The sequence below is a fragment of the Thermomyces dupontii genome, assembly GCF_041956625.1.
Source record: "Thermomyces dupontii strain NRRL 2155 unplaced genomic scaffold VTN31scaffold_11, whole genome shotgun sequence".
Lineage (NCBI taxonomy): Eukaryota > Fungi > Ascomycota > Eurotiomycetes > Eurotiales > Trichocomaceae > Thermomyces > Thermomyces dupontii.
Genome location: NW_027192317.1, coordinates 219750 through 239436, shown reverse-complemented (window position 1 = coordinate 239436; position 19687 = coordinate 219750). Strand labels below are relative to the sequence as shown.

At 51.3% G+C, this 19687-nt stretch overlaps 7 protein-coding genes across 7 annotated transcripts; 4 read left to right on the top strand and 3 right to left on the bottom strand.

The window, feature by feature from the left end:
* Nucleotides 1–1314: 1314 nt before the first annotated feature.
* VTN31DRAFT_2160 (uncharacterized protein) lies at nt 1315–1794 on the top strand (the record flags this gene model as incomplete). Its single annotated transcript, XM_069402298.1, has 1 exon — nt 1315–1794. The coding sequence occupies one exon, from the start codon at nt 1315–1317 to the stop codon at nt 1792–1794; it is 480 nt and encodes a 159-aa protein (XP_069257256.1).
* A 181-nt stretch (nt 1795–1975) lies between these two features.
* On the top strand, nt 1976–2443 carry VTN31DRAFT_2159 (uncharacterized protein; the record flags this gene model as incomplete). The annotated part of the gene is made up of 1 exon (XM_069402296.1): nt 1976–2443. One exon carries the CDS (start codon nt 1976–1978, stop codon nt 2441–2443), a length of 468 nt encoding a protein of 155 aa, XP_069257255.1.
* A 730-nt stretch (nt 2444–3173) lies between these two features.
* Nucleotides 3174–3816, top strand: VTN31DRAFT_2158 (uncharacterized protein; the record flags this gene model as incomplete). Its single annotated transcript, XM_069402295.1, has 3 exons — nt 3174–3247; nt 3614–3627; nt 3701–3816. 3 exons carry the CDS (start codon nt 3174–3176, stop codon nt 3814–3816), a joined length of 204 nt encoding a protein of 67 aa, XP_069257254.1.
* Nucleotides 3817–11566: 7750 nt separating this feature from the next.
* On the top strand, nt 11567–12580 carry VTN31DRAFT_2157 (uncharacterized protein; the record flags this gene model as incomplete). Its single annotated transcript, XM_069402294.1, has 1 exon — nt 11567–12580. One exon carries the CDS (start codon nt 11567–11569, stop codon nt 12578–12580), a length of 1014 nt encoding a protein of 337 aa, XP_069257253.1.
* Nucleotides 12581–13562: 982 nt separating this feature from the next.
* Nucleotides 13563–14341, bottom strand: VTN31DRAFT_2156 (uncharacterized protein; the record flags this gene model as incomplete). The annotated part of the gene is made up of 4 exons (XM_069402293.1): nt 13563–13724; nt 13943–13962; nt 14015–14172; nt 14256–14341. 4 exons carry the CDS (start codon nt 14339–14341, stop codon nt 13563–13565), a joined length of 426 nt encoding a protein of 141 aa, XP_069257252.1.
* A 1562-nt stretch (nt 14342–15903) lies between these two features.
* VTN31DRAFT_2155 (uncharacterized protein) lies at nt 15904–16269 on the bottom strand (the record flags this gene model as incomplete). The annotated part of the gene is made up of 2 exons (XM_069402292.1): nt 15904–16144; nt 16199–16269. 2 exons carry the CDS (start codon nt 16267–16269, stop codon nt 15904–15906), a joined length of 312 nt encoding a protein of 103 aa, XP_069257251.1.
* A 595-nt stretch (nt 16270–16864) lies between these two features.
* On the bottom strand, nt 16865–18485 carry VTN31DRAFT_2154 (uncharacterized protein; the record flags this gene model as incomplete). The annotated part of the gene is made up of 6 exons (XM_069402291.1): nt 16865–16869; nt 16920–17522; nt 17574–17979; nt 18033–18181; nt 18232–18301; nt 18357–18485. 6 exons carry the CDS (start codon nt 18483–18485, stop codon nt 16865–16867), a joined length of 1362 nt encoding a protein of 453 aa, XP_069257250.1.
* Between the last annotated feature and the right edge of the window lie 1202 nt (nt 18486–19687).

Below are 19687 nucleotides of genomic sequence, written 5' to 3'. Positions count from 1 at the left end.
TTCAACACATGGGGTCCCAGGTTGATCGTAGGCGAGTTGAGCCAAATCAAGGAAATCCCATCCCAAGCCGACAGCGAGGGCCTTGAGCGTATTCATATTTGGACATGCTGCTGGAAATTTTACATCCGCAGACTCGACTAAACCCTGGCCTTTGGAGACAAAGACCCTTTCACTCCGTCGTTTCAGGGCAGTGAGGGCACAACCTTAGCTGGGAAGTGGTTGCCTGAGGTCAAGTTAGTACGGTACATGCTATAATGCTAATTCCACTCAAATGGGAATGGATCGGCGATGTAAAGTTTGCCAACGTTCGGGTTGCTGATGATCTGATGCTCGCAATGAAGTGATTTGAAAAAAGGCTACATCCTGCGATTTTTCACCAACACTGAGGTCTTTCCCGTACGTTTGGTGGTAGTTACCTAGGGATGTAGCGCGTGAAGGAATGGCCAGAAAGAAAACAAAGATGGTAGCAATCTCGCTCTCTGTTCATAGGTAAGAGCCAGGTAATCACATGCACGTTAAACAGGCAAGGACCTCCGTTCATTCTAGGGACATGCACACTCCGCTGTGCCATCAATAATCCAGCTGGATTCTCAGACACCGCTGAGTGACCCGCGCAGTTCCGCAAAAGGCAAGGAGGCACGATCCCGTGACACAGCCGAGCCCTAACTTCACAACTACCACCCGCCAGGATAAGTCAGCAAGGGTATAAATAGTATCTCTTTCTTCTCTCCTCCTTGGTCTGATTTCTTTCTCCAACATACTTACCCTCAAATGACTTATTTTTATTATTTACTTTTCCGGGACCGTTATTCGCATAAGACGAATAATGGTTCCCGAGTTTCAGTTCGACAAGAATTCTTCTGAGTCAAAGTTTACTTGAATACGTCCTTGATCGACTGTCGAGGGGAGCGGCCACGTCAACTCCGGTATCTCCCTTAGAGAGCGTCTTCTAAGTTAAATACGTACTGACAACCACAAGCAAACCTGCCTGGGTCGTGGTCCCTTCCTCGTGTACTGTTACTAGTACTCGTGAGTAGTTACCGAACGTGCTTGAACACTCCTCAGCTGGCTAATCTGAGAATCACTTCCCAGCATCCCCGCAAAAAACACTGAAATGGCCTCCGCCGCTATGCTTCCCACATAGCGGTACTTTTAATACTGCTTTGCTAAAGCTACGGCATTTGAGAAGATGCCGTCGTGACGACACCAGTACCGACACGGTACCGGCGACTATTTTACTTTGTCCATGCCTGACGGCAACTATCCGTGTCCCGCCCAGAAGTCTCCTTCCATCCTGCGTCGCGCAACTCTTTGATGAAGACATTAGAAAAGAAGTACCCACTTGGAAAAAATGGACCATCATTCGCTGGCCTCTTCTGCGTGCGGCTACATACCTACCCTTCGTTCAAGGGGGTAAAGGGGCAACTTACTGGCCTTTACAATCCCTTGCTTTTGTGGCAGCAAGCAGCCCAGGTCCAGGTTTACAACTTTAGATGTAATCCCGGACCCCGGCTACTATTATTACGCGACTCCTCGCCGAAATATTTCACCGCTGACGAGCATCACGGACGTCTCGGACCGGCCTTCTCAGATTTTTGGGATTTGCATCTGCATGCCTTGCTGGAATTTTTTATGTTCTTTTCTTCTCGAGCTTATTATGCTCGAGATCGCGAGAAAGGAGGATTTGCTGCCGCGCTTCATGTCGCTCCGACATTTAAATTCCAACGGCACGGTATATTACTATCGTGCCTGTATATCCCGATAACCGGGATATTACCTATACGCCATCTTTAAGTAGTATGGTCTCACTTGATTCGACCATCCGACGCCGTTGTTCTTTCGCTAGCGGTGACACTGGGTTGGAAGATCAGGCGACATAAAACGATCGCCATCAGCCGGCGGTTTTTCTTGGACGAGTTGCTTTCGAGGAGAACCAGCCGAACAACGAGGAGGCTGGTTTTGATTACCTCCTTTGATGATTACGATGATGACCATAGCGGGCGGGAGACTTCCTCACATGTCGCCGCCCTTGTGGACAGCTGCAGAGCCGGCAAACTTCCCGGGGGAAATCGAGCTTGCTTTCAAAAACAAGGCCAGGAGTGGCACCGGTTTTTGCATTTCTCTCCGGAACGTCCCTGGGCTCGTTTCCACAACGAGGCACTCCGCGCGAAGGGCTGCTCGAGAATTAGTGTTTATTCATTTACGAATTTCGCTAGATATGGCTTCAAGGCCCATATCGCATTGCTCGACGAGTACAATATTATTAAGTACTCAAACTGCGTATCGCCTGAGATTTGATGTTTTCATTCGCGAAGATGGTTTAAACGGGAACAAGGAAACCGGGATCCGTCTCGGATATCGGGAACGGACGCCACAACCCGAGACAAACGGATTGTCGGCGGGGGTTCGGTTATATTCAGTGGTGTTAATCACCAGAATTTAACAGCCGCCGCCGATAGTCTTATAAGACTTGCCTCCTCCTGTGATACCCCTTTTCGAGAAGGTGTTGATCACAGGGCAGGAGGTAAGAACATGGACTGCAGCTATGCCTCGGTCCTTCTGAGTGACAGAATGCTGCATGTCATGACTTGGGAGGGCATATTCGAATGAATCCCGGAGGACTACAAAAACCGGGATAGAGGCTATTTTAATATAGCCTGAAAAATATAATGGATTATGTATGAGTAGATTTTTATTGTTTTGATCTCTTTCTATGTTTTCTGTGTGATTGCTATTGTTTCTGCTATGCCAGGCACCAGCAAGGAGAAGTGGAAATTGAGATCAGGAATCTGCCTCCTATATGACTGGCTCGCTGGATCTCATGGGTTCAATCGAAGCATTGGATTGGAATCACACCAAAATGGTGGGTCTCGGTCTGATGCCTCGATTGACCCCGTGAGATCCAGCGAACCAGCCCTTGGAGGCGGATTCCTGTCTTTAGAATGAACATCAGGTTCATGAACTTATATACTTAGTGCCTAGAAATTGCCACGGCTGAGTTCACATGATAGGCAAATAGAGACCGATGAACAATCCAGCAACTGCTCCATCTTGCGGTCTTCTGAAGGGCGTTCACCAGTTAACCTAGGGCAGTGGCTCTCTCAGTCAATACCCGCCTTCTTGATGCTGTTTCATTGCCAATCCAGCATCCGAAGCCTGATCTTCTAGATCCAATGCTCACTTCAACGGTTAGTCAGATTAGATTCCTAGATCACAGCTGGAAGCATGGCACGCCGCTCCGCAAAAGGTAGGAAGCACAGTCCTGTAACGCGGCTGAGCCCTAACTTCACAACTTCCATCCTCCAAGATCAGGTATAAATAGCCCCTCTTCTTTCTCTCTCCTCCTGTTTTGAACCTTCTTTCTTATCCTTAATTTAACATTTAATTATTTACTCCATCGGGTACCGTTATTTGCGAACAACGCATAATAACGGTACCCGAACTCAACAAATATAATCACACTGAGTCAAGTGTCTAAGAGCGATGAGGGCCACAGCAATGCCGGGAATCTAATTACGCGCGACTTAGCGTGCGCTGTCCTGCCCGTTTGCCTCCCAGTGCCGTCTCTTCGACGCCTCGGACGAGGATCGCGTCTGCCATCTACCTGGCACAGACTCGATGCACTAGGTCAGTTCCTCTTCCGATGTCTACGGACCATCTTTGGACTCTGCAATCAGTTACTAATCCTTGTTCTGCTCAGGCGTCTCCTTTCCTCTGCGTCGCACGATCGGCAATGGAGGCAGCGCGGGCCTGGAAGCGGTGATTGTTACAACGCTGGCCTCGTTTTCGCCAGCAGATACCTGCAATTTTCGTTAAAGAAAAAAATAAAAATAAAAAAGAGCCAATACGAGCTCTTACACCCTCTTGATAGCCTCCCCGACCAATGAGGCATTCATCACGGCCCATGGGCTCCCAATACTCGAAGCTTCCAGGAGATCCTTTATGGACCTTCGATCGGGCGTTCTGATGCACCTCTTGGTGCCGGAATCAAAGCGGCAGTGTGGAATCCGTCCGATCCGGATTTACGTACCATCTGTATAACCCCTGGACCGGGCCGGATACAAACTGATTATGAAACTCTTCTCGCCCTGACCTTTTCACGGCGGGGCGGATGCCCGGCTGGAGATATTCTATGTTCTTGTTCTTCGGCCTAATCTTACTCGGCCAAAGAGTTTCGGGTGCAGCGGAATGCTTGCGTCGCTACGAGGCACAGCTGCGTCGCCTCGCGGCAGCAAATTGCCACGGTACATTCAACTACCGTGGCAATAAAATCCGACGGATTCAACGGATACACCATGCCATGATGACGACGGATAACGTTCGCCCTGACCACCCGGCGTCGTGTTTCATTCACACACTGGCCGACTTATTCGATGGGAACCTGAAGAGCCTAGCGGTCTCTAGGATTCATTTTTTATGTTATACCAAGTCACGCCGGGAGACATCCTCCTCGACTATCGTTCGCTTTATTCACGAATGTCGACAGATATGGCTCTAAAAGCGCATATCTCAATATTCTTAAGGAGTACTGTTAAAAGTACTCAAACTGCGCAACGCGCTGGGTTTTTAAGTTCTCGACCTTTATGAGGCCCTATGGGGAACAGTGAAAGCCGGAATCCATTCTTATGTCCTGAAAACGGACGGCACAACCCGAAACGCAAAGAATGTCGGCGGGGGGTACCGTTCGTTATATTCGTTGGTGTTAATCGCCGGAATATCGGCCCCCCGCCGACGAATTTGTACGAGTCAACTCTTCAGTCCCGGGGAGGCATGCTTTTCTTGAATGAAGTGCTCATTGGGAGCAAGAGGCAAGGAAATGAGCCCGGCCCAGACTTTGCGAGTGACAGAGTGTTGTTGTCTGACGCGAGTGGGGGGTAAAAGTTCGAGCCGAGTCCCTCCCCCGAGAACATGATGTCTGCCTGCGTCTTGTGTTTTGTGTCTGTTCTATGCTTCCTATTGTGACTGTGCTATTGTTTCTGCTATGCCAGGCACCAGCAAGGAAACAGGTGGGAAATCGGGATCAGGAATCCACCTCCTATGGCTGGCTTGCTGGATCTCGTGGATTCAATCGAAGCAATTGGATCGGAATCATACCAAACTGGTGGATTTCGGTCTGATGCCTCGACTGACTCTACGAGATCCAGCGAACCAGCCATGGGAGGCGGATTCCTGTGTTGTTTGGACAATTAGTCAGAGACATGGGTTGGCATCTTGGGAAGTCGCAAGGGATGAGCTTACCTGTACGAAGTAATGGAAGTATCTCATTAAGACATGTCAACAGCTAGGTACGGAGTTCTTTTGTTGTTGTAAATGTCGAGGACATCTGGCCAATTACTGTACTCCGTACAGTATTAGGGTTTGATCGGAGGAAACCGGAAGGGGAATCCATCGGATTGTATTGGAGCATCGGACCATCTCGGGCGAATCCAAGATTGCATGCCAAGATGGATCGCCGTGATGTCATCCCGCCTCATCCCTGACTCCTCCATCCAGGTGCATGTTGTTAAACATAAGGCCCTCAGTTAGGCCTTCTCTATATTTGCACTATTATTGAGTGACAACAATGCGTTTCGCCCTTCACGCGCATGGATCGCTTCATGGTCATGACAGTGGCATTTCTGACGCGGCTCTGCTCCAAGACACTTTCACTTCAAGTGGGCGCCTAGCAGGATTCTAACAGGTAACATAGCGTCCGGATGTTGAATCAACCTCAATGGCGCGATCTCACTACGTATCCCAATCTCGATAACGCGCGCTTTAGAGGGCGGATCTTATCTTTACTAAAAATTCAAGCCACATTCCCTGGCACGGAAAGTTTAACCGGCGAAAGAGGATTGACAAGATTACCAAGCGAACATCGCTCGACACTCGATAACGGTTTCGCGTGGGGTCACATTGCGTCAGACGATTAGGTATGGCAAGGTAAGGGCCGATATGGACGTGTGGCACGGGTATTCATCGACCTGCAGCTGAAACCGGGGCATTTCGTAAACGATTGCTAATATTAGCAGCGAGGCGCGGACAAGGCAGCAAGTCAGCAACTGCTTGAGTTTCTTGTCGTCGACCAAACTCCGGCAAGCATCGCGATGACGCTGCGCAATTAAACAGCTGTTTCGACTGGGCGAGCTAAGATTGGACCCGGCTGATGGATTCGCCGCCAACGATGGGATCGGAGATTGAGATACTGTACCTGGAGAGATAAACAACGCTAAGGCCAGGCAGGCAGTTAGTCGCTGTTCAATCCCTGAACTCTACAACACGTCTCTCCGGGTCGGTCGCCATCGTAACAGGAACCGCCTGGCCATGGTAGCAGAAGACCTGACAGGTTCCGGATGTGTCCACTCCCGATGAAGTGCTCGCATGAAGATGTTTGCTTTCCTGCCGCATTTGCTGCTTCGGGATGGATCCTTATCAACTGTGAACTAGTCACTCGTACTAAGCCGGTTAAGTACCCGCAGCCGATAGCCGAATGGTCATGATGGCCTGCCTAACACAACAGGAACCCAGTTTTTACCTCTTATGTTTGGCCTGACAAGCAATGCCCATTGTCGATGAATCTCGCGAGGCCATTGCGGGAGATACGCTGCGCATTTCCAGGTGTATCTCACTTCGTTGCATCATCGGTTCCCTGCACTGTGTATCTCCAGTTTGTGGAAGGCGTGGCCTTCTTGGAACTCAAATACTGTTATGGGTGATACCGTTCAACGACATCCAGCATGCCGACCGTATTTCAGCTGTTGCTTACGCAAGCTCTGGTCGTGTGAAGTTCAATGTGAATCCCCGGAGCCGCCATGCCGAATCTGTCATCCAGTCCTGCATCGGATATCCTTGGAGTTCGTCTCAGCAGCCTTTTTTACGTGGTTGAATGTGGATGCCACGTTCTCAGTGACTTCTAGAAGAAGAAAAAAATTTCGTAGCACGCCGTGGAATTGGTGAAGCTCTAAATGCCGGACACGCCTGTGCATGGGCGATGTATCGGCCGCAATCCCGAACGTTGCTGACCTCATGTAACGCTTGCAGGGCAAACGGTTCTTCTTGCGCGAATGGATCAGTCATCTGATCATGTTCAATGGATCCTCAAATCTGGTTGACCCAAAATCCGGACCGGGAAAAATATCCCGGACGAGGCTGATGAATGCTGATGTGTCCGCATAGTGTGAGCTGGACGGACCCGCCAACCAACGTCATCCATCAGCGACACTGCACCTACGCCCACGTGTGGCCTCTTTGAAGCCCACGTGGAATCTGTCCATAACAGCCGTACTGGAGGCTCGCGCGCACTGTGAACCCGGGTGTCGGGCAAAAATCCGATGGAACACGAGCATGCCAGGCCAACATGTGTCAGCAGTGGAACAGATACTTCAGCCTCTGCCGTCCAGAGATCCAAAGCCAAGTCTATCGGCATCCACCAGAGACTAAACATGCTGGCTATGGTTGAGGACAAGAGAGTAGTAGATATTAGTAATGCCAATGCAGACTTGAAATGACTGCCAAGGCCAATCAAAGCCACTGTACATACCTGTAGGTGTCGAGACAAGCCTTTCTGATCCGCAGCCAGCGGGGTGCAAGCGCAAGGAGCAAAGCCGAGTGAAAATCAGCATGCGTTTCGACCAGTCCGCCGCCAGTGCAGTTTACATAGGCCAATCATGAACATATGATGCAAGTGGGAATGAGAATTGAGCGTGTTTTACTTCGTACATATTTTTCTTTTCTGCTTGCCAGGAGCCATTCATCCATGGTAGGTACCTGTGTAAATGGAACTGAAGGGTTCCGGTGCAAGGGTGGAGACGTAGCAGATATTTGTTGACGGAGTCCATACGGGCCGATCATTCCAGTCCAGGACTGTACTGAGCGGTGTATGTAGCCTACGAGTTCTCAATTCGAGTCGATTCGAGAACGCAGATCCAACTACCGTATCATCAAACTAGCAGAGCAGCGATTTGACCATGATGATCGTCTGGTTGCGCCTTTGTAGGGTTGCCTAGAAACGGATTGAGACGTTGCCGCAGTGCTGTGTGGCATTGATGTTGCTTGTTTGCCTGATTGTAACGGGTTGTTTGCCAGATTTCGTAGTTTTGACTAATGCAGGATGAGAGAGATCAGGGAATGTGTCTCTTGATAATGTTGGACGCGACTTTGCGATTCGGTCGGGCGAGGAATGTTTGCAGGTTCGAGGTTGCACCTGCTGAGTCTGAGAAGAGTGTGAATGCCGTTGTCAGTGTTTTCGTCAAAATCATCAATCGAGGTGATTAACCTGGTGTTATTCTCCTGTCGCATTCTTGCCACTGGTGCAAGGCCATGATGGAGCGCCTACAGTGTGCATTATGTGGATGACGTTGTTTTTTTTTTTTCAGCCTAGCTCAAGGGGCAGTAAATTATCAGCAGAAAACTTTTCGACTTCGCCGTCGGGTATTCACGGGGTGATGATGAAATTCTGTTGCCACAATGGAGTTCTTGGGCGTTTTCTAAGAATATTAACCAGCACGGACGAGTCAAATCATCGCCAGATCCGGGTCGAACTCATCAGGCTGAGAGCTGAGGATTTTCAATCTCCGTCAGGGAGGAATTTAGTTATCATAGGTCTATACCTGAACTCCTGGAGAGTGATCGCGTGCGAGTACGGAGTACTCCGTAGGGATGCCGGTGATCAAATAAACTTTCGGAATTGATCAACCGTCATTGAACAGGGTAAACAGGGCCGAGAGCTGCAGATCAGATCGCCATCGTACCCATGGGCTAATATTGACAAATGACAACTGGACACGAACATGGTTTAAGAACCAACCTTATGATTTCTAGCGTTTCCCATGATACATAGTTTTGATCAGTGCACGCGTCTAGACCGTGGACAATCGACAGAGAACGAGCAAGCACTCTGTCACTGTGGAGCCTAGATGGCAAAGAAAAAAGTACGAGTACGAGCTACGGGATACTCCGTACTGTGGCCTCAGGAAAAGATTGTCAATGTCATAACCTAAGCTATGTACGGAGTAATACGATAGGGAGAAGTCGGTATGATAGATCAGATTTGGTCGGATCATCTGCATACCAAGCATCCTTACGCATAATTGTCTGCTCAGCATTCATCTGTACTCCGTACTGTATTGGCCTATTGCAAGCTTCACGTTCCTGAGAATCATGCAAGAATGACGGATCGTCTGTCACCTCATGCCGGCCAGTGCTACGTTGTTGGACGGAGGATCGGCGTTGCCGAGTTGAGCACTTGAGAAGTTCAGGTCGGTCCGGGTCCTTGACTCCTTGCAAGGGTTAACCTCTGGGTTAGGTTATCGGCATTGCCCGATGGAGGCTCAGGTCACCTCTGGAGTACTGTAGGCGGAGAACAGACCTCCATTCACCGAAGTTCTCAATCCATGAGTATCTTGTCGGTGAGCTCAAGAGCCGACTCCATGAAGTGGATAAAAAATGCTGCAGGTTCTTTGGTGACTTTATCGAGTCGGTACTTTTTTTTTTTTTTTTTGTCCTCTTTCTTTTTGCCCAATGCAGGAAAAAACGGGATCCTTATTGGCAATTCATTCAATCCTATCGACCTTGACCAGACCGACTTTGAGTACTATACTCCGTAGTTGGTTTAGGTTAATAGCGTTCCCACAATGAAGTCAAGTCAATCATGTTGTCCATCAATGTCGTGATTCATGATTAATCCGGTGGACCGGAATGAGGAGCCTCTGATCAGGAAAATAACGAACACGGGCCAAGCTGCTTGCTGCTGACTTGTCAAAAAGTCCACATTCACTAATCGGCTGAATCGGGTATGCTTCTAGAAAATGAAAGGAACCCGGGTGGTTCATGAATCATGACTGAGCCTGAGCCACTGAGCCACTGAGCCACAGTGGTGAATGCCGGAATGAACTGGATTGGGCTAGCGTGGATTATATAATAGGGTAAGACTTGAGCGCAATTTTGGTCTTGAGAGACCGGTCCGTCCTGCTCCGGTATGGCCATCAGCGGAAAGGGATCAAAGTTGTCAAGCTGTCGTGTCACCAGCAAACGGCGGACAGGAAGCTGCCACCCCGAGTCTCCTACTCGTACGAGTAGGAAACAGTTGAAACGGCAGGTACGTACTCGTACGAGTAGGGCCCGGAATAACCTACCTCCTGCTGCAGATGCAAGGTGAGCTGGTTGACGCTGAGGAAAGAGCGGCCCAGGCCCAACTCCACACCCATTTAGGTTAGGTTAGGTTAGGGTTCTTAACTCTTTTCGACTGGAATCCGTGATTCGACGGCCTTCTCGTCGACTTCGATAGGGCTTCGTTGGCGCTTCTGGAAAGGGCCCGGGCGCCACATTGGGTTCTGTGGGCGCTGATTGGGTGCTGGGGGTCCACTGGCGGCTCCACCGTGCCTTCCAGGATGATCCAACGCCAACAGTGGACTGTCCAAAATCATCGTCAGCGGCAGAGGCCAATTTGTCAAGCCTTTTTTTTCTTTTTGGGCTGCAGATGGACCACGATTACGTCGAGATGGGAAGGAACGCAATCCTACTTTTTTTTGGCCTTTAGAGCTTCTCTTTCTTTAACTACATGTTATACCTATATACTTGTCCTAAGGCACTGTTTATTTCCTTTATATAACTAACCTCCCGATTCCTGGCCGCTCTCTTTGACCTTTGAATGATTGATCGACTCTTCGTCAATCTCCAAGTTGAAATTCCGACCGCCGTTAGTTCAAACTTCCCCCTCCTTCCACCAATCGCGGCCTCCAGTCGATTCACACCAACCCGCCTTTGTTTGCCGTGGTCGTGCACCACCGCACCGCACCGCAGCCTTTTCTCATTCAGCGGACAGATCACCGCAAGGCAGCCAGTTGCACCGCCAGGGTCTCCACCCACCACTGTGGTTTTTCCTGTGCTGATCTCAGAAGTTTAATCCCGATCTCAATCAACAACAACGGTATGGAATGCACAAAAAAAAAACCCCTTCGTAGTCATGGATTGGCACGGCCCGTCCGGAGGCGATGGAATGAACTCGGCAAGCGGTAGATTCCAGGTGGGCAACAAGGGAAGGCACGCAGGGACGCAGCGCCTGCCTTTGTTGTCAAAGACCACAAGAAACACAACTTGCTGAGACGATCAAATAATCAACTCCGGACTGGGAAGGCACCCCCCCCCCCTCCCTCTTCCCGGCCTTCCGTCTCCCCCCGCCGCCCGCTCTCATTTCCCTCTTTGGATCCCCGTCGGATTCCTGAATTCAAGAGCCCATCTTCGGACTTGCTTTTCCTGAGTGCCCCGTGACTAATCCGGTACTGACTGGTTTTTCTGCGCAGCCCGGCTCGGGTTCCTTCCTTTCTCTCGCTCTGGCGCGGAAGGGAGGCTTTGGTTCCCTCGTCGCCTGAGGCTGCCAACCTTGCAGCGCCCGCTGGACAAAACTCCCATATCAACACCACCTCCTCCCTCCCTCCTTGCGACAGATGCGATAGTCAGAGGGCCGCTCGCTCGGACTTCTTCCCTCTTCAGGTCGGTAACGCTGGAACGCCTGCGCAGGCTCAAGGGGGATTTCCGGGTGAGGACACGGCTGAGCGAGCACGCCAGGAAGCATCACCCGCTGGACGAGATGGTTGGGCGGAGGAGTGACTACGTGCCGTCATCGCAGTGGTATCTCACCCCGGATCTAACTCCCAATCCATCGCCCACGTCCTCCGTGGTGCTTGATCTCGACTTGATGGATCCCCCGCCGTTAAGCCTGTCGATACCGCCGTCGGGGGCCCGACCCACCCTCGACGAGGTGTTGAACAACACCGCGCCGTTCCCGTACACGCTGGGCGCCTTCATGGCCTATCTCTCGCAAAACCACTGTCTTGAAACGCTCGAGTTTACCCTCGAAGCCAAACGCTACGGCGAGTCATACCGGTCATTATTAGTGAGCTCCTCGGGGCCGGCCGCGCTGGCTGCAGACCGTCCCGAAGTGCGGGATCTGTGGAAGCATTGGCAGCGGCTGATGTCCGCATACATCGTCCCCGGAGCGCCCCGAGAGATCAATCTTCCCTCGGAAGTTCGAGACGCGCTGTTGGCGGAACGCGGCCCGCCGGCACCCCCGCCGTCGCCCGAGACGCTGGACCCAGCCGTCCGTCGCATGCACGACCTGATGGAGGAGTCGATCTTCATCCCGTTTGTCAACAGCCAGAGCGCCGCGGCATCGCAACCACCGACGGTCGCCGCGTCGGAAGAGCACCACGACACGTTCCGGCGGCTCCTCACGCGTGGGAAGCGGGTCTCTCCGCAGGCGTCGCGGGACGACTTTGGCAGTCGAATCATGGGCGCCTCCTCGTCTTCCTCAGCCGCGCGGAGCGGCAAGCTGCCCAGCTACCCCCCACCGCCGAACGTGTGGACGGGGGTGGAGATTGGGTCGCCGGCGCTGACGGACGACTCCGGCAGTCTGGCGTCGAGCCCCATGGCGGGCGAACCCATGACCCCGCCGACCACGCCGCCGTCCAGCGAGCTGCATCTGCCGGGGGACCCCACCAGCGCCGGCGGTGGCGGCAGCAGCAGCAGCCCAAAGACTCGCTCCGACAACACGTGGAAGAAGATGGGCATGAAGCTGGGCTTCAAGCGGCGGCAACACGACTAATACGAAATGCATGCATGTTATGATTTGTTCTTTTATGGGAAGCTGGTCAGGTTGGCTAGGTTATACTAATGACGCGGGATGACAATCGAGCGGTCGACTGTTTTTTTTTCTTCTATTTTTGTTTGGCTTTTGGATCTTGCATGGTTGGCGAGCACGCGGTTGGCGAGGCGTTTGATCATTGATCGACTGATAGAATGGGCATGTACTATCTGTTTCTCTTCTCTGGCATTTTCGATATCACTAATGGATACCCGACGGATCCTGTCAATCAAACATGTTATAGACATTGAGCCGGTCATCCCAACAAATACCAACGAATTAAGCTAGAACCTAGGATGTAGACGGGGTGGTTAGGGTGGGGAGGATACCCAGCTTGTTGTTGTTCTCGTCGGATGATGGATTGTCGTTGTTGATGAGAAAGTCCTTTACAGAGACGCTTTTCAGGCGGCAATGTCCGATAACCTGACTGGCTGTCTCTCTCTCCGGGTAACTGGAGAGGAAGGAAGAGAGGATCCCCGCGTAGTAACACTCGGAGAAGGGGGGGCGCGAATCGGCGGTCATATGGCCCGCGTGTGAAGGATGGAGGAGAAGAAAACGATGTTGGCGCGCTGCCGGGTTCAGGGTCCACCATCTGCACGGCGTGGTAGTTGGCTATGAGATGGATGGTGAGGAGCATGAGGAGGCACTGCAGGTCCATGTTACGGTTGGGGGGAGGAGACGTGAGTGATAGTACAGATGACGAGGAACCTCGGTTCGGTGGAGAAGGTTAGGGTTTGACTGACATGGGGCAAGTAGTAGCAGTAGTAGGCTATCAACGTATGTATGTACTGTACCAACCTGCCGAGTAATGACGAGTCTTTCCAAATCATTCTCGACATGCCACCTCCCAATTTAACTAATTACCGAGAAGGAGAGACGTAGTGCAAGCATTCAACTCCCCGAGATTCCTTACCCTCGCAAAAATGCGCACTCCAAACTCGCCTTACTCCCCTCCCGCGAGCAACTCCACACAATCATCAGCGTCGTTGAAGAAGAAACCCGCCGCGAAGCGGAACCGCTTGCACTCCGGCTTCCAGGGTCGTTTCCGAGCCGGTGCGCGAAGAGAATCGTCGCCAGTCGCGCCGAGGTTTGTTTCTTGCGCGATCTGCACGAGAAGGGCTATGTATTGCCCCTGTCAGGTCTGTTTGGGATATGGCAGAGGGGTTTTTTTTTTATGCATCTTGCCTTGAAGAACAGCGCGAGACGATGAAAGTAGCCCTGCAAATGGAGCTGGGAAAGGCTTGAATTGAGTCTCTGGGCTCGAGTAAGCAATTCAGTTCGGACTATGACTTTGAAATAGCAGTCATTATTATGTGAACATACATAAACTAGTTGTTTCGCATCTATCACAGTCAAACACCTCTGTACGGATTATAAAGGATGAATCAAACTCACTCGAGGTAATAGTAATCCTCACTGCACTCACACTCCGCGGATGATAAGCATCCTCCTGGGCAGAAAGACGCCCGCCATGTTCCGTGTTCCGTGCAAGCGACCTCGCCCACGATCCTGCCGTAGTATTACGCGCCGGACAAAGGCAAAGGTTGTCCCGGCTGTCCCATCAATCAGCATCTTATAATCTAGGGAAGTATGGAGGAAAACCCGACGAACCATAAAGTCTACTACATCAACCCACCCTGTCGAGATCGTCTTGTCCCCGACGACATGCTTGGTAGACTTGGTGTAGATGTAGTAGGTTGCCAAGGGGGTTGTTGACATCATCGACTTCAGTGATTGTGAGCCGTGTTTGCCCTGGCTTATCATACATTTTTTGATGCATTGACAGGCAGATAATCCTGCATGTCGTCCTGAAGCTCGAGAATGGACGTTCATCAAATCGCGTGACTTCCAGGCCCTGGTTGATGGGCATCCAGTAGGTTCAATAGTACTTAGTACTAATACGACGAGATAGAGCTGCCATTACAAAAAGGCGACTGACACTTGGGCAACTTCAACGGTAGAGTATGAACTGAATTGGAGTGTGGCTGAACTTTTGTCCTACATCTTTACGGTGGTCCTCTCTTGAGCACTGGAGATGTGCCGGTCTCACAATGTCTTCCTGCAGTCGACTCATGAGCTACTATTCTCCATGAAAAACCAAGTATAATGTATGAATCATGGATGAAAATGGGCCATGATGTTCATCGTAGATCCCCGGAATATCACTCGAATGATCTTGATCATCAAGGAATCCTGAAGCTCTGGCCCAGCGCAGATTAACTGCTTATATCTTAGTTATTCCAAGGGTGACACCCAGGCACAAGACGCCAACGATGCTCTTGGTTTCTAGATCGAGCCCAAGTACCTTCTCTCTCCCCTTTAATGCCCCTCATGCATCGCTTCCGCTTCACGATACTGGCTCAAGATTTCCAAGCTCACCCCGGTAGGCATCCACCTCCTCTACCGTCATTGACCCCGTTAGCCCCAGCAACTGCCCTATGTTTCCGTAGGCGTTCCTGAAGCTGACGGCTCCATGGCTGGCACCCAATAGATGGAGCAGTCAGAGTGCCTCTCCCGGACTCGAAAGACAATCTCAAGTGCACTGTGCGTCTTCCTGACACCCAATCGCGGTTTTTTAGCAGCCATCCGCCAGTAGCACTGGCAAGTTGTTCCATAACGGACTCTCGGCCAACAAATTTCTTCCCCCAAAGGCACGGCGAAATGAATGTCCCTTGTGGCTGCCCCTGCGTTCACTCCAGCCACAGAGACACTACCGGAGAGGCTGCCAACTTTGATTCTCGGCTAGATAGTTACGGGGTATGTGCCGAGATCTTGCTGGCATCTTCCCGATCCGAAAATGTTACGCTATGAGCCCTTTATCAACATTGGACCGAAAGTGTTGGCCATCGCATCCATATCGAGCATGCAAACTGCGGTCTACTAGGACAGGGTCATGCTTCTCAACGCATTGATAATCAATGTTCGGACATGCCTGAGCAGTTGGTCGGCGATATTTCACAGTATTTCCTGTAATCGATCTCATTGTATCTTCAAGGCGTCTGGATGAAAAGGATGATCCGAATGAATATCCACGTGGATCTCGGGTTGGATGCCTGCCCGGCGAAGCCTCGGTACGGATGTATACACTCATGGACCGTCATACGTAGCCCCAAGCATAATGGCAATGATTCTGCCAGCCAGTCAGTTATCATGGTACACTATCACGTAGATAGACAGTCGACATCATCCTCTGGTGCTTGTGCCTCCTATCAAATCGAAGGGCTCGCATGGTGAAGGCATATGGCTCAGACCGTTCTTATCACAAATCCTTTCAATGTTATCTTCTAAAATGGGGAGACTGGAGAGGCCTCGAACCCCGCCATCGTCTCGAGGAACTGGATATCGTGGGGGAAACCGGGCGCCGTGCCAGGGAGAGGATCCTTGAAGTCATCCTGCGTTTTCGCTGAGCTGATTCGTACTGGGTAGATCATAGACTGGTCTAGCGACTTACCAATGGTCAGGACTTTGAAGTCGAATGGATGCCCGGCGGACGGTGAAATTGCCAGCCCGAGCGTTGTCGATGAACTGATAGACAAGTTAATACACGTATTGGATGGCACATTGAGTCTGACGACTTACCCAATGATCAGGACCTCGAATACCTGGTCAGAGTTTTCATTGCAGTCCAGGGCAACAATCCCCCCCTCCATCGGGTGAAGCTGTGCAGCCTGCGCTGCATAACAGTGCAGAAGACGAAAATCCCCATATGTATAATTCTCACCTGCTATCATTATATATACTAACTATACAAAGACAAAACACCCTTTCGCCAAACCAACACAGTCAACAGCAAGCGCACCATTAAATGAGAATATCAAACAGCAAGCACGGGCTCGGTCAATGCACGCAAGAGAAATAAGAGCAACAACACGAACCGGTCCAGAAACAAGATCACGATCCAGACAGATGCTTGATGACTCTAGTTGAAGCACAAAAGTACACACAACAATAACTGCAATTCCATCATGGCCGTGCCGTCGTAAACGAGCGTTCCCTGTGCAGGTTTGACCGATTCGATAAAAAAAAAAAAAAAGCAAACAGATGGAGAAGACAAAAACGATCTCGACCACATTAATGGTCGAGCCATTACCCTTGGATAGAATTCTCGGGGCAATTGGCCCACATCACGAGGATGCAAGATGCAGATGCACGACGTAAGATGCAGTGCCGGAAGTAGCAAACAAGAGGACGTGGCACGTGGTCTTCATGTCCGACAAGTTAAATCATGGCAAGCGAGACCGCATCTCAACCTGCTCAACGATTAGCCGGGAAACCGTGCGTCAAGACTTCCGACCCATACCGCAGCACAGCGACCTCATAACCTTTTGCATCAGGGTCGGCTGCTGCTCGTTGTTGTTCGCGCCGGACGGCCCCGCCGTGGTTTGATTTTGATTGTTGGTGGCCGCCTGGGGCGGCGGCTCCTGAACCCGGATCTGCATGCCCGCGTTCGGGTGCTGGAGCTGAGGGTTCGACTGTGCGGGGTCATGGCCTGCGGTGGCGTTATTCCGTGGACTTGAGTCGTTTTGCGGGCCGTGCCTGTTTCCCGTCGTTTGCTTTGAAGCGTGAGGATTTGGAGCGTGAGGAAGCTCTTTCCGATGGTGCGGCGGTTGCTGGTGTTGCTGGTGCTGGTTGGATCGAGGGTGAGCTGGCCCTTGCGGTGGGATCTGAGGCTTGGGCGGCGGGCTGGGCAACTGATTGGCTCCATGCCCGTGGTGATGTTGGGACCCATACGACTTGTACTCCCATCCGCGGCCGTTGTTTATTTTCATCCAATCATACTCGCCGTCCTCGACCTCGCCGGCGTTCTTCAGGGCTTGTGTGAAGAGGTCTCGAAGGTAGTCGTAGTCGGGTGTATCTTCGAACCCGAGGCTCCGGACATACGTGAGGTACTTGCTGAACTCCTCTGCGTGCCATTAGCGGATTGCCCCCAACGCCCGCCGAAGGACAAACATACCTGGATAGCCCTCGCACAGCTCTGCTATGGACGTCGATTGCTTCTTCTCGCCGATTTTCTCGTACTTTTGCTTGTTGGTGGCCGCCTTCAGGCCCTGCCATGGAAGCCCGCCGCGTAGGAAATACATAAACACGTGACCCAATGCCTCCAGGTCATCCCGCCGCGATTGTTCTCGTCCCAAGTGAGTGTTGATACTCATGTACCGTGCTGTGCCGGACAGCGACTTGCGCTCGCGGTACGGAATGTGCTGTTTGGTCTTGGGGTCTCGGTACTGCTTGGCCATACCAAAGTCGACCACGTGGATGACATTGGCGGCCTTGGTGCCGGGGCGACCAATCAAGAAGTTATCCGGTTTGATGTCGCGGTAGATGAGATTTTTTTCATGGATTGTTTGAACACGCGATAACTGGAGCGGTGAGCATGGGGTGGATTCAACGAAAGGGGGATTCATGAACAAACCATCTGTTTGGCCACCATGACCACGGTTTTGATGGAGAACCGGCGGTTACAGTGATCAAAGAGATCCTCTAAACTCGGGCCCAGCAAGTCAATGACCAGGATATTGTGGAGGCCTTCCTGACCAAAGTAGTAGACATTCGGGATGCCCGCTACGATCTCATTAGCAGCACGTCTGGCGGCGCAAGGGCATGGGACATACGGCATCCAACCAGGATCTTATAGGTTCTGTACTCATCGCGGAGCTGAGGGGCGTCGCTCTTGCGTGGTTCCTGGACGGCATTAGCACGACGAACGCATTAACGATTGGGAGACGGTGATCCATACAAATTTGATGGCGACCTGCTGAGAGTTCAACAGATTCGTTCCCTCGAAGATGACGCCGAACGAGCCCTCGCCGATCTTCTTGCCGACGCGATAGTGGACACCCACTACGTTGGACGATGAAGAGGTCATTTCGGATGAATTGAAGCCTGGTTGGTCGCGTCAGGCCACAACCCAGACCAGTTTGGAATGCGTTGAGCATACCTTGAAATACTCCAGGGTTCTTTCCTTCTTTCCCACTTGCTATGTGCACCGCCGCCTCATGCACTCAGGACAGACGGGGGGGGGTTGTTTTGGTGCACCGCCAGGTCACCGCAACTGCGGAACCTCAGAATTGTGGAATTCCACAGAATTGCACTCTAGGGTCTAAATCGACGGAAAATTCGGTGAGGAGAGGCCGAGAACGGCTGATGGGAGCCGGCGGGAAGCAGCAGGCGTTGGTTGGGAAAGAGTTCGCTTCAAGGGAACAGCCAGCTTGAGGGCCAGCGGCCGGGCTAGAGAGGGCGGGAGGGAGGTTCGGCAGGGAGAGGGCAGAAAGGGGAAAAAAGAGAAAAAGAAAAGAAAAAAAGGGAAAAAAAGAAGAGGTGAAAAAAAAAAAAAGAAAAATTGCGAGGATTTGAACGATTAGGTATTAGATAGTTAACACGAAGCAGGAAAGAGATGAACTGAGATGGCCTTCTCCTTCTTTTGCGTGGACACTGGACTGAACGGAGCACGGGAAAAGCCGTTGTTCCAGCCTAACCTCGACCGGGTCAAGCCTGGCGCTTCTCCCTCTCCCAGGCCCTTGACGCTTGACCGTTTTGATGCGGCTGTGGCTTATGTAACTGGACCGGCGGTGTACTCGTATCGTAAATATCAATGTGACCCTGTGGTATGTATGTATTTTCCCAGAACCCACAGCGGATGAAGCAAGGAGGCAGCCATCTTGTCCCGCCGTGCAATTCATTTGTGCGTTACACTTCCAAAGTCCACACAATAATGGGCTTGTGAAGTTACTTACTGGGGCTCTTCTCCGCGAGTCTGCGGCAGTGATGGCGTTGCTTGAGGGAACAGGACAGCACTCACAGTACGGGTACTGTACTGTATTGCGTTTACCGTATTTCCAAGCTGGCTTGGTGCTTTCCTTGGTCTGCCCACTGCATGATTGTCTGGCGAATTTAGCCAAAGGAAGTTGGCCCCCCCCTGGAAATTCTGGTCAAGGAGCTTCAGCAATAAATAATAATGACTTGGGACCAGAGTTCTTCGGTAAGAAAAAAAGCACGAATTCACAGCTTACACTGCGTGTTCTCAACAGTCTTGTACTGGACAGTGTATACAATGTACTCGTATGTTCA